Source organism: Chiloscyllium plagiosum, unplaced genomic scaffold (assembly GCF_037043375.1).
Source record: "Chiloscyllium plagiosum isolate Xiang-an unplaced genomic scaffold, Cpla_swu_hap1 HiC_scaffold_7, whole genome shotgun sequence".
NCBI classification, from domain to species: Eukaryota; Metazoa; Chordata; class Chondrichthyes; order Orectolobiformes; family Hemiscylliidae; genus Chiloscyllium; species Chiloscyllium plagiosum.
Window position 1 is genome coordinate 110,504,200 of NW_028270145.1, and position 14,906 is coordinate 110,519,105.

Consider the following 14,906-nt stretch of genomic DNA (forward strand, 5'->3'; position numbering starts at 1 on the left):
CCCAAACACATTTCACATATGGATCTTACAGCCCCTACAGGGAAATCCTTTATACTTTCAGTCCACATCATATATAGAGTAAGCTGCCAGGTGCAAAATGCCAATATCTAATCCACATGTACAACAATGTACCCACCTTTAGCAGAGAGAATCTTGGAGCTAATTGTCCAGGTGTAACGAAGCCTTCGAACAGGCCGGACAGTGAATCGGAAGCAGACTTTTGACCTTGCAGGAATTGTGCCAGTGTGATATTTCACTTTAAAAGCTAAGACAACATATATTTCCAAAAAAAAACAACAAATCATAGCAGTTATGCAGCAATGGACATATCACAGACGAGTTTCAATGCAGGGTATGTAGAGGAACACAGGGTGTAGGACCATTTGGCGCAGCCACTTTGGCGTGAGCGAGTCGCCGTAGCCAGTTTGGCGACCGATTCGGCGTAGCTCTTATTTATTCCTTTTCAGGCTTACTTACAAGCATTAATGAAAGCAATAAAAAGAAAAATAATGTTTATCCTCTTCAGTAAAAATGTTAAAAAGAAAATAAAAATGAAAGAAATAAGGCAAATACAAAATTGTTGATGGCATTTTAACGGGTTTTATTTTATTTTAATAATTTGTATATTCATATGTTTTATTTTAATATATTTTAATAATTTTAATAATAGTAGTTTAATAACTACTCCTGAATAACTACAAAACAGTTCTGTGCCAAATGGGTCTGCGCAGAAATATATTTTACCTTAATATAATTTAATAATTTTAATAATTTAGTAATTTTAATAATAGTAGTTTAATAACTTCTACTGAATAAACTACAAAACAGTTCCGCGCCGAAATGGGTCGCGCGAAACCGGCCGCGCTGAATGGTCCCACTCCAAGGAACATAAGTTAGCTAGCTATTCAATCACTCAAGCCTACTTATTTTAATTAACCTGTTTCAACGCATTGAGACCCACATTTGGGTCAGATGGGAGTTCAACCCAGGATTCCTGGCTCAAAGGTTGGGACACTAACAGTGTGGCACACTAACACTGTGGCACAACAGCCCCAATCACTGCCATTCAATTAGACCACATCTGACTTTAACAACAACCTTCCACCTTAGTTACTTACTTCTTACTGTCTTTGCCGAACAAAACTCTGCCTCTACCAATTTGAAAATTTTTCACTGACAAGCTTTTTGGGACAGAGAATTCCAGATTTCTACTACCCTTTGTCAATAAGTGCTTCTGGACATAACCTCTGAACATCCTTCCTCTAACTTTAATCTGCCACCTATCAACAGCTCTAACCATCTTAAATGTTTCATTAGATCAACACGTTTAAGATAGAACAAATGACTTTCTATCCCAAAGTTTTTTGCCACTGTAAATTTCCCCACTTCACATCTGGGTTTTGTTGTAGGTTGGTTAGTGGACAATGGCTGCTACAGTTGGTCAAAAACTCCACTATTTTTGTAGTTTGCAGATAAGGCAATGAGAGCTAGATTGTCTTTTATATTTGCTATGAGATGTGGATGTTGCTGACTAGGCCAACATTTATTGTCCATCCCTAGAAGCCCTTGAGAAGGAGGTGGAGCTGCTTTCTTGAATCGCTGTCATCCATGGCCTGTAGGTACCATTAGAGAGGGAATTACAGGATCTGACCAAGTAACACCAAAGGAACAACTATATATTTCCAAGTCAGGATAATGAGTGTCTTGGAGAGGACTTTGAGGTGGTGGTGTTCCCATGTATTTGCTGTCCTTGTCTTTCTAGATGACACTAGTCATGGGTTTGGAGAGTGCTGTCTAAGATGACTTGGCAAATTTCTACAGTGTAGGAGAAAGTGAGGATGGCAGTTGCTGGAGAGTCAGAGTTGGAAAGTGTGGCACTGGAAAAGCACAGCAGGTCAGGCAGCATCCAAGAAGCAGGAGAGTAGACATTTCGGGAATAAGCCCTTCTTCAGGAATGTAAAGGGGGAAGGGGGCTGAGAGATAAATGACGGATAAGGGTGGGGCTGGGGCAGGGGGGACGAAAGGTAGGTGGGATGGTGATAGGTGTGTGCAAGTAGGTGATGACTGAAATAGGTCAGTGGGGAGGGTGGAACGGATGGGTGGTAAGGAAGATGGCCAGGTAGGTCAGGTCAAGAGGATGGTGCCAAGTTGGAGGGTTAGATCTGGGATGAGGTGAATCTTGTAGATGTTACACATAATGGTTCACAAGTAGGCTGTGTCCTGGATGGTGTCAAGCTTTTTCAGGGTTGTTGGAGCTGAATTCCTCCAGGCAAATGGGAAGTTCATTGCATTTCTGTCTTGTGCCTAAATGGTGGACATACTTTCAGGAGATGTATTACTCACTGCAGAATTCCTAGCCCTGATCGACTGTTGTAGCCACCGTATTTTTAAGGCTGGTCCAGTTCAGTTTTTGGGTCAATGGCAATGGCCTTTTGTTCGAGCTGAACATTGGCTGGCACTTATGCAGATTGAATGTTACTTTCCATTTGTAATCCCAAACCTGGATATTGTTCACATCTTGCTTCATTTGGACATGGGCTGATTCAGTATATGAGGATCTGAGAGTGCTAACCATTGTACAATCTTCAGCAAACTCCCTTATGACTTTGATAAATACTAGGTTGGGTTGGATTTGTTCTTCTTTTTGTGCATACAACGTATCTGGACAATTTTCCATATTGCTGGGTAGATAGACCAGTGTTGTAGCTGTACTGGAACATTGATTGGGGTGTGATATGCCCTGGAGAATACAGTTTTTAGTAGTAGTTTTGCATGTTATTGGGGTCCATAGCCTTTGTAAAATCAGTGCCTCAGTCATTTCTTGATATCACATGGGGCAAATACAATGTGCTGAAGACTGGAGGAAGCCAAGGTGAGTTGTCCACTCTGTACTTCTAGCTAAAGGTTGTTGCAAATGCTTTACTCCTTTTATTTAACAATGATGTGCAAGGTTCTCCAACCATTCATAATGAGGATATTTAGAGTCAGTGAGTCACAAAGATGAGATTAGAGTGGTGCTGGAAAAGCACAGGAGGTCAGGCAGCATCCGAGGAGCAGGAAAATAGTGAAATTCCTGATGCCCGAAACATCGATTTTCCTGCTCCTCGGGTGGTGCCTGACCTGCTGTGCTTTTCCAGTGCCATTCTGATGTAAACTCTAGTTTCCAGCATCTGCAGTCCTCACTTTTGCCTATTTTTCCAAGATGTCACCATCTATTTCCCCACATTCTATATCTTCCATGATGTAAAATTTAGTATCTCTTATATTTCCTGCGGTTCCACATGTAGGCTGCCTTACTGATCTTTGAGGGGCCCTATTCTCTCCCTAATTATCCTTTTTGTGGAGCCTTTTCCTCCAGTGAGTTGCGGAATCATCCATCAACATTTACAACTGAATGCAACAGGACTGAAGAGCTTACATTTCAAGATTTGTCAATTTTTGTCCAGCCGGTCTTATGTTCCTCTATCATACAAAGATTTTAGAACATAGAACAGAGAACAATAATAGTGCAGAACAGGCCCTTTGGCCCTCGATGTTGCGCCGAGCTGTGAACCATTCTCAGCTCATCCCCCGACACTGTCCCATCATCATTCATGTGCTTGTCCAAGTATTGTTTAAATCTCCCTAATGTGGCTGTGTAAGCAACATTGGCAGGCAGAGCATTCCACACCCTTACCACTCTCTGAATAAAGAACCTGCCTCTGACATCTGTCTTAAATCTATCACTCCTCAATTTGTAGTTATGCCCCCTCGTACAAGCTGACATCATCATCCTAGGAAAAAGACTTTCACTGTCTACCCTATCTAATCCTCTGATCATCTTGTATGTCTCTATCAAATCCCCTCTTAACCTTCTTTCCAATGAGAACAGACCCAAGTCTCTCAGCCTTTCCTCATAAGACCTTCCCTCCAGACCAGGCAACATCCTGGTAAATCTCCTCTGCACCTTTTCCAATGCTTCCACATCCTTCCAAAAACATAGTGACCAGAACTGTACACAATATTGCAAGTGTGGCCGCACTAGCGTTTTGTATAGTTGCAGCATGATATTGTGGCTCCAGAACTCAATCCCTCCACCAATGAAACCTAACACACCCTATGCCTTCTTAACAGCACAATCAACCTGGGTGCAAATTTCAGGGATCTATGTACATGGACTCCAAGATCCCTCTGCACATCTATTCTACCAAGAATTGTTCTATTGACCCAGTACTCTGCCTTCCTGTTATTCTTCCCAAAGTGCATCAACTCTCATTTAGCTGCATTGAACTCCATTTGTCACCCCTCAGCCCAATTCTGCGGTTTATCCAAGTCTCCCTGCAACCTGTAACATTCTTCCACACTATCCACTACTCCACCGACTTTAGTGACATCTGCAAATTTACTAATCCATCCACCTATGCCTGCGTCCAAGTCATTTATAAAAATGACAAACAGCAGTGGTCCCAAAACAGATCCTTGTGGCACACCACTAATAACCGGACTCCAGGCTGAATATTTTCCATCAACCACCACTCGCTGCCTTCTTTCAGAAAGCCAGTTTCTAATCCAAACTGCTAAATCACCCTCAATCCTATGCCTCTGCATTTTCTCCAATAGCCTACCATGTGGAACCTTATCAAAGGCTTTACTGAAGTCCATGTATACCATATCAACTGTCCTACCCTCATCTACATGCTTAGTCACCTTCTCAAAAAACTCAATGAGGTTTGTGAGATACGACCTGCCCTTGAAAAAACCATGTTGACTATCTGAAATTGGTGCTTGCTAGATGATTATAAATCTTATCTCTTATAATCCTGTCCAAAGCAATTCCTACAACAGAAGTACGGCTTACTGGTCTATAATTACCTGGGTCATCTCTACTGCCCTTCTTGAACCAGGCACAACATTTGCAATCCTCCAGTCCTCTGGTACTAAACTTGTAGACAATGATGTCTCAAATATCAAAGCCAAAGGCTCTGCTATCTCCTCCATAGCTTCCCAGAGAATCCTCAGATAATTCCCATCCGGCCCAGGGGACTTGTCTACTTTCACTCCTTCTAGAATTGATAACATCTCTTCATAACTAACCTCGATCCTTTCTAGTCTAATATGAAAGAACAAAGAATAAAGAAAATTTACAGCCCAGGAACAGGCCCTTTGGCCCTCCAACCCTGAGCCAATCCAAATGTACTGTCTAAACCTGTCAGTCAATTCCTAAGCATCTGTATCCCTCTGCTCCCCACCTACCCATGCAACTGTCCAGATGCATCTTAAATGTCTTACCATGTCTGCCTCTACCACCTTGCTGGCAACATATTTCAGATGCCCACCACCCTCTGTGTGAAGTACTTGCAACATGTATCCCCCTTAAACTTTCCACCTCTCACCTTGAAAGCATGACCTCTTGTTATTGAATCCTTCACCCTGGGAAAAAGCTTGTCTCTATCCACCCTGTCTGTACCCTTTGTGATTTTGTAAACCTCAATCACGTCCCCCCTCAATCTCCTTTTTTCTAATTTTAGATTTAGATTAGATTACATTACAGTGTGGAAACAGGCCCTTCGGCCCAACAAGTCCACACCAACCCGCTGAAGCGCAACCCACCCATACCCTACATTTACCCCTTACCTAACACTACGGGCAATTTAGTATGGCCAATTCACCTGACCTGCACATCTTTGGACTGTGGGAGGAAACCAGAGCACCCAGAGGAAACCCACGCAGACACGGGGAGAACGTGCAAACTCCACACAGTCAGTCGCCTGAGGCGGGAATTGAACCCGGGTCTCTGGAGCTGTGAGGCAGCAGTGCTAACCACTGGGCCACCGTGCCGCCCAATGAAAATAAATCTAACCTACTCAACCTCTTTTCATAGCTAGCACCTTCCATACCAGGCAACATCTTCGTAAACGTTCTCTGCACCCTCTCCAAAGCATCCACATCTTTTTGGTAATGTGGCGACCAGAACTGTACACAGTATTCTAAATGCGGCTGAACCAATGTCTTGTACAATTTTAACATGACTTGCCAACTCTTATTCTCAATACCAGACCAATGAAGGCAAGCATACTATATGCCTTCTTGACCACTCTATCCACCTGTGCAGCAACCTTCAGGGTACAATGGACCTGCACTCCCAGATCTCTCTGCCCATCAACTTTTCCCAAGGTTCTTCCGTTCATTATATGATTCACTCTAGAATGAGTCTTGCCTAAATGCATCACCTCACATTTGTCTGGATTGAAATCCATCTGCCACTTTTCTGCCCAACTTTCCAGTCTATCTATATCCTCCTGTATTCTCTGACAGTCCTTTATGCTTTCTGCTACTCCACCAATCTTCGTGTCATCTACAAACTTGCTGATCATACCAACAGTGCCCTCTTCCCTATCATTTATGTATATTACAAACAACAATGGCCCCAATATTGACCGCTGTGGAACATCATTGGTCACCTTTCTCCATTTCGAGAAACTCCCTTCAACTACTACTCTCTGTCTCCTGTTGCTCAACCAGTTCTTTGTCCACCTAGCTAGAACACCCTGCACACCCTAATATCTCATACCTCATTTTTCCCCTCTACAATAATCTCCTTTTCCTGAGTGAAAACCGATGAGAAATGTTCATTTAGCACCTCTCCGATCTCCACAGGGTCCACATTCTGTCTTTGACTGGCCCTATTCCTACCTAGTCATCCTGTTATTCCTCACATTCCTATAGAAAGTTTTAGGGTTTTCCTTTATTCTATTTGCTAAAGACTGCTCGTGTCCTCTCTTTGCTCTTCCTAACTCTCTCTTTAAATCCTTCCTAGCTGATCTCCATCACCTCATCTGAACATTCTTGCCTCATCAACACATAAACCTCCTTCTTCTGCTTAACAAGATTTGCAATTTCTGCAGTAAACCACGGTTCCCTTACCTTATCACTTCCTCCCTGCCTGACAGGGACATACCTATCAAGGACACGCAATATCTGTTCCTTAAATCAGCTCCACATTTCCATTGTCTGCATTCCCCACATTTTGCTAACCCATTCTATGCATCCTAATTCTTGCCTAATCGCATTATAGTTGCCCTTGCCCCATTGATAACTCTTGAACTGTAGCATGTACCTATCCCTTTCCATCGCTAAACTAAACGTAACTGAATTATCGGCACTCTCTCCAAAGTGCTCACCTACAACTAAATCAAACACCTGGCCTGGTTCATTACCAAGCACCAGATCCAGTGTGGCCTCCCCTCTTGTTGGCCCTTCGGCATACTGCTGATATTTATCATTCATTAGAAGCCACATTATGTCCCACATCTTTTGAGTTGCAGGCATTGCTAACCCTGAATCTGTGTCCACCACCTGGGACAAACGGCTATTCCTGCTAAATAGAATAACAAATTTGCAGGACATCACATGGTATGACAGACCTCTAGCAGACGTTTGAGCAGGACTGGGAACTTGCCCCATTTTACTGAAAGGGGTATTTTATATGGAATGATTCCGTCCTCTAAAATCACTCTCCTTGGAATTAAAGTCAACATTTTGTATTCTGCCCTGTCTATCCAGCCCTAATATTCAAAACAATGTTAATCTTGTTCCTGCCTCTAAGTAATAAATATTTTGCTGAATGCAATATACTCTTAATTTCAATTCTGCCACTATTTTTGAACACAATAAACAGGAGCAGAAGTAGACCATACAGTTCATAACGCCTGCTGAACCATTCAATAAGGTGATTGCTAATCTTCAAGATCAACTCCTGTTGCCTATCAAATCTCCATATCCCTTGGTTTTCTTAGTGCCCAAGAACACATTGATTTCTGTCTCAAAAATACTCAACCAACTGGCATCCAGAGCCATCTGGGCAGTTTCAAACATTCACCACTCTCTGCACGAAGAAATATCCTTTTATCTCTGTCTTAAATTAACTTGATACTATATGCCCCAGTCTGACACACTCCAGTCAAGGGGAACAGAGCCTCTGCATCTACTTTATTGAGCTCTTTCAGAATTTTGTGTTTCATTTAGATCATTTCTTATTCTTCTGTATTCCAGAAAGAATAGGCCTATCCTACTTAGTGTCTCCCTCAGAAGAAAGCTTTCCCATCACAGCAATTTACATTATGAACTTTTTTCTCTTTCCTACACTCTGACTAAAAGATGCAAAATCTGCTAGCATACCACCCTCCTCGTCTCCACCCAGGGCCCCAAACAGTCTTTCCAGGTGAGACAGAGGTTCACCTGCCTCTCCTCCAACCTTGTTTACTGTATCCAGTGCTCCTGATGTGGTCTTCTCCACATAGGTGGGATCAAACAGAAACTCAAGGCATGTTTAGTCAAGTATCTGAGCCAGATCCGAAGGGGCCAACCTGACCTCCCAGTCACCGCCCATTTTAATTCCCCTTCCCACTCCCTTTCCAACATGACCATCCTTGACTTCCTCTATTGCCACAGCGAATCAGATCACGAATTTGTGGAACAACACCTCATCTTCTGCCTGGGCAGCCTACAGCCCGGAAGACTCAACATTGAATTCTCCAATTTCAAATAACCTCTCCTCCTATTCCCCAACTCCCTTTCCAGCCTCTCCACCTCCCTTCCATTCTTCTGACTGACTCTTCCTTCCAGCTACCAACCGGATTCATTCCTCCCATCGACCAACCAGGTTGCACCCTCTACGTTGTCACCTATCACTACCTCACCACTCAGCCCATCTCTGCACCCAAAATCCTCCCCCTCCTCGTTATCTGCAACTCCCCTAACTCTCATCCCTAGTCCTAAAGAACAGTTACACTTGAAATGTTGACTTCTCACCTCCTGATGCTGCCTGGCTTGCTGTGTTCTTCCAGCCTTCTACTTGTCTACCTAATACTCTGGCTATTGTCTGTCTTAACTATCTTTCTTCTCCTAAAATTCAAACCCAAATTGCATCCACATACTGTTTCTTTGTGATGGAATCCTATCTTCTTATCCTATCTCTTACTGTAGTTAATTCTTGCCCAGACCACAGCGTTACTTATCTCCCTCAGTGAGCTCATTCTTCTACCATCAAATAAACTTGTTCAGAAGCATGTCAATTTGTCAATAGCAAAATGCTTCACTAATATCTCATCAACTTACCCATCGGATCTTTCACAACCTCATCAGGATCACACAGTCCAGTGATGTCCTGCTTGACATTCAGTTCAAAGTTCAAAGAGCATGGCTCATTATTGACCAAGACAAGGTCATCTGACTTATTATTGCCAATCAGGATGTCTCCCAAATGTATGTGGTCTTTCTCAGCCTGAAGATGATGTTTAACAGATTGGTAACCATTGCTGATATAACTTACAAGCACTGCATACAGATGGCAGAAACTGATCAATTTATCACTAGAAAATGGCATTACAGGAAATAATAATTACAGTGGAATGGATAAAAACATACTTTAATATCACCCGTTCACGCAATAATATGCACTGAGAATATGTCTCATCAATTTTAATAATATAAGTTAAGCAAAGTTTAACATAGAATGTGAATGATGCAAGTTGCATCTCCAGTTGGAGCATTATACCAAAGTTATAGCAATGTAACAGGTCACTCAGCTAACTTCATTGGAGCCTCCTCCCATCCTTGTTTACACAACCTCTTAGCAAATCCTCACATTCCTTTCTCTGCCGTCCAGCTCCAACTTTAATGCATCAAGCTACTTATCTCAGCTTTGTCCTGCCGCAGCAAGTTCCACATTCACACAAAACTTTGGATAAAGAAATTTTGCCTGAATTCCTTATTGGATTCATTAGCTGTACCAAATCGCTATGTATTTGATCATCATCCCTTAAGAACTGTCTTAAAGGGTATAAGGATTGAGTATTTTGCCCTTACACTTTCAGGATGTAGTTCAGATCGATCAAAAGCTTTGCCCACTTACTGTCTGTTTCAGACAATTTTAATATAATTTGACAAACTCATTGACAAAGGTCAAAATTACAACTGACATTCACTTTCATGTGGACTGGCATATTCTGCTGGCAAAACACTCGCGAAAGATGTAGAGGCATGTAAAATAATTGAGTATAATGTTGGGTTGGACACTATTGGCTAGACTGAAATTTGATGTTGCTTGCAATGACACACAGTAGATGACAGTGTAGTGGCAATGGCGCTGATTTATTAACCCGGGGGTCAAATATCACCATAGCAACCGGTAAACTTTAATTTCAATTAATAAATCTAGAATTGAAAGCTAATCTCAGTGATGGTGACCATAACAACTAAAACTGAATGTCATAAAAACCCATCTGATTCACTAATGTCCTTTAAGAAAGAAATCTGCCATCCTTACCTGGCCTGGCCTACATATAACTCCAGACTAACTGTGATGTGGTTAACTAGCCCCTGAAATGGCCTGGCCAGCCACTCAGTTCAAGGGCAATTAGGACAACAAATGCTGTTTTTTGCCATTGACATCTATAGCCCGCAAAGGAATAAATTTTTAAAAATTAAGAATGGTCTTTTGTACAAAGTAAAAGATAAAGTTGTCATAATCCCAGGGGACTGTTCTCTCATTAGAGTGACATGGGAGGTGATGTGTTTAACCTGATGGTCACCCTTCCTGAGGTGAGGGGAGAGGTTGAGAAGGCAGGATCTTCATGGTGACCCCAGTCAGTATAGCCAGAATTGAATCCATGCTATTGGGATGCTCTGCATCACAAAACAGTCCTCCAGTCAACTGAGCTAACTGACCCCCAAAATACAAAGTACAAAGTATCACCAAACCAATTGTGTGAATCTGTTTTCCCCTCTCGCTACCACACCCTTCAAAAACAAACTGATTGCTACTTTCAGGAGAGCAAAGGAGAAAACAAAATGAGGAGTGATGGTTACCATTACTAAATAAAAAAACACAACTTATTTTGTTCCTTTAACCTTACCGTTATTCTGCCCTTTGATCCTTCACCAATAACTCGGAGGGTGAGGCGGATCTTTTTCCCTAGGTCTGGGCAGTGTGGACCTTTCACTCCCCATATGAAAAGGTAAGGTTTCAGGAAATATTTCCGTTGTTCTTGTGGGTAGAAAGACCAAACCTGCGTCTGCAAAGAACCCAGAACATATTGCAATAAATTTACACACCTCGATAGCAATTAGGGGTAGGGAATTCCTAATTGCTAGGGAATTCCTAGAAGCATGGCACTCATCCACAAACTCCATCAACAAACACATCGACCTGGACCCAATATACCGGCCACTACAGCGGACAGCTGAAACTGACAACCGGAAGCGGCAGGGACAGGCCACTATAAATGCCGGAGGAAACACCACAGAAACGCTTCACAGGAGGCTCCCAAGCACTGAGGATGTCACCTAGACAGGGGACGAAACGTTTGCAACAAAAACTTCCAGCTCGGCGAACAGAACCACAGCAACGAGCACCCGAGCTACAAATCTTCTCACAAACTTTCTTATTAGTTGATTATACATTAATTGTTGGAGCATTCATGGATTCATAGAATCCCTACAGTATGGAAACAGGCCATTTTGGCCCAACAAGTTCATACCAAGCTGAAAATGTGTTGCTGGTAAAGCACAGCAAGTCAGGCAGCATCCAAGGAACAGGAGAATCGACGTTTCGGGCATAAGCCCTTCATCATACCAACCTTTCAAAGAGTAACCCACACACCCATTCCCCTACCCTTGTACTCTACATTTACCCCTGGCTAACGCACATAATCTACACATATCCCTGAACACTATGGACAATTTAGCATGGCCAATTCACCTAACCTTTGACTGTGAGAGGACACCAGAGCACCCAGAGGAAACCCATGCAGACATAGGGAAAATGTACAAACGCCACACAGTCGCCTGAGGCTGGAATCGAACCCAGGTCCCTGGCACTGTGAGGCAGCAGTGCTAACCACTGTGCCACCATGCCACCCTCAAGCATGAATCAATAACTTCACTATTGTGGACCTGCCAGAATGGTAAAAGATACTTCATCTTTATCTGATCTGGATCCTGATGTATTCTATCTCAACCCTGACACTAGTCATTTGCTAGAGCTAAAAGAACATCAAGCATTGATCTCTGCATTTCTTGAATTACATTCGTTTGCACATCCATGATTTCTTTTGTGCCATCTTTGTGAACCATGCTCTCAGCTCTCTCATTCTTGTTCGCCTATTACCTTGTGAAATTTAACTACTGTGATTTCTTGGAACTAATGTTTTCCTTGTGAGTTGTTTTTGTTGAATAGATGATGATCGAGAAAGTTGTTGAATTCTGCTTCTGTGAGAGACCAATTGCCCCATATAATAACTCAAATACAAGAAAAAGTAAGAGTCAAAAAGATGCCCCTGAAAAATAAAAAGTTAGCCCTTGAGAATACCTGAAGAGGAGCTCTCTTGGGAAAAAAATATTTTGACCCGTGGTACAAATGTAACTGCTGACAGCTTGACAACTGGGTATTTATGAACCCATTTCTGGCCCATTATGTTTCCTTTATTTCTAACACCCAAAAACCTCTCTAACTCAGATTTCAATAAATTTAAAGACCATTTCCACTACTTAATGTGAAAAGAAATCTGCATTCTAATGACCTCAGAGAAATCTGTCTTAAAAGAGAGACCTCTTAAATATGCCCCCAAGTTTTAATCTCTCCCACAAGTAAAAACGTTCTTCCGTTTTAAGATATCAGACAGGATTGCTCATGACACTACTGTGGTAGGATGGATATCAAACAATGACAAGTCAGAATACAGAAAGGAGATAGTGACTTGGTGACCTGGCGCAATGAGAACAACCTCTCTCTTGACGTTGGCCAAACTCAAGAACTGATCATTGACTTCAGAAAAAAAAGGAGAACATGCCCCCATTTACATCAATGGTGCTGAGGCTGAGAGAGTTGAGAGTGCCAACTTCCTAGGAGTGACAACAGCAGACAACCTGTCCTGGACTTCCCATGTAGGTGTGACTGTCAAGAAGGCACAACAATGCTTTTTCTTCCTAGGGAAGTTCAGCATATCCATAAAGACCCTCACCAACTTTTACAGATGCATCATTGAAAGCATACTGTCTGGGTATATAATGGTCCAGTACGGCAAATGCTCTGCCCAGGACTGTAAGAAACTATACAGGGTTGTGTGCACAGCCCAGACCGTCACGGAAGCTAACCTTCCATCCATGGATTCAATTTACACGGCTCGCTGCTGCGGAAAGGCTACCAACATCAAAGACCCATCACAACTTGGCAACAACTTCTTCGAACACACACACACACACACCCCCTTCCCTGCTATATCGCAAATGTTGATTTGCCTGGCACATGCCCTGTGCAATGTAACTGTATGCCTCTATGATCTGTATGTCCTTGCTTACTATAATCTGCCTGTACTGCTCGTAAACAAAGCTTTTCACTGTACCTAGGTACATATGACAACAAAATCAATCAAAATCAAACATCTACCCAATCAAGACGCCTCATGATTTTATATGTTTCAATAAGATAACCTCTCATTATATCTTTCTTTGCAAGCTAACCCTTTCATCCCAGATACGAGTCATATTTAATTTCTCTGAACTGCTTATAAAGCAATTTTATTTCTTTTACAAAAGAAAGACCAAAGCTGTGCACAATACACCAGATGCGGTTTCATCAATGCCCTATACAGCTGCAGTAAAAAGTCCAACTTGTATATTTCACTACCCTTGCAATAAGTGACAAAATTCCATTTGCCTTCCTAATCATTTGTTTCACCTGCAGACTAACCTTGTCTGATTCACGTACAAAGACACCAGATCCTTCTGTACCACCAAGTTCTGCAATCCATTTAAATTTTATAATACTTTTTTTCTGACCAAATGAACAATTCACACCAGCCATGATATACCTCCTTTTACAAATTTTTTTCCACTCATTTCTCCACAACTCTCTACAGACTCCTTACCTCCTCTTGACAATTTACTTTCCTATGCATCTTGGTGTCAACTGGCAATTTTAGCTACCACATGTCAAGTTCCCTCATCCAAATTATTAATATGGATAATGAAGAGTTGAGAACCTAACACCGGTCCCGATAGCTCTTCACTGGTGTCAGATTGACAACCCTATTCATCAGCTAGCTACCTGATGAAGGAGCAGCGCTCCAAAAGCTTCTACTCTCAAATAAACCTGTTGGACTATAACCTGGTGTTGTGAGATTTGTAATTTTGCATTAATGCAGTCTGGAATGGCATCCTGCTGTGTTGTATAATTTTATGATATCTGAAGCTAAGCTGTAGTGATTGGTATAAATGAATTTGATTGCTGTTCTTGCCCATCTATCACAAAAATAAAGCAGTTTAAGATTTCACATCTGGCTTCATCTTCCCCAGCATGCTCTTATTCCATCTAGTCATAGCTGGATCATGAGCATCTACAAAGGACATAACTATTCAATTCAGATCATAGGAAGATCAAACAGCGATGGCCTTTGTTTACATAAACATAAAGCAAGGTATTGAGAACTACGGACACACCATTAAACATGAGATGTGCAGAGAATTCAATGCAGCAACTAGCAGTGCTGTACCTCTGAAAATTGGATAAAGACAAATGGTCAAAAGGGAAACATTGGTGAAGAGGATAGTGGGAAAACCCTACAATGGGCCTTTTTTGTGCTTTATCATCTATAATTCTGATAGGTGTGTGTGTGTGGGGTGTGTGTGTGTGTGCGCGCGCATGCGTGCATGTGAATGCACACTGTACAAAGCCAAATAATCCATTACAATGGAGGCCATAACTTTGAAGCAGTTTGGGGGCAAAACTCCTCAATTTTTTAGAAGTTTCAGTAAAATATGCAGCAGTCTCATGCATTGGTGTATGATTCACCTTTAACCCAAATTATCTTGGGACATAAAATAGTGAGGAAGGGCAATCTAAATGGCATAACTATCACATGCCCATT

General features: G+C 42.1%; 1 protein-coding gene across 1 annotated transcript in view; it reads right to left on the minus strand.

Annotated features, from left to right (window-relative positions):
* cfap65 (cilia and flagella associated protein 65) overlaps nt 1–14,906 on the minus strand; it is a 156,699-nt gene that overhangs the window by 82,522 nt on the left and 59,271 nt on the right. The window contains exons 15-17 of the mRNA XM_087988626.1: nt 10,896–11,054; nt 9,097–9,262; nt 137–265 (exon numbers count right to left, since the gene is read on the minus strand). Of these exons, the coding sequence (XP_087844752.1) occupies nt 137–265; nt 9,097–9,262; nt 10,896–11,054 (454 nt within the window). The remainder of the gene's footprint in view (nt 1–136; nt 266–9,096; nt 9,263–10,895; nt 11,055–14,906) is intronic.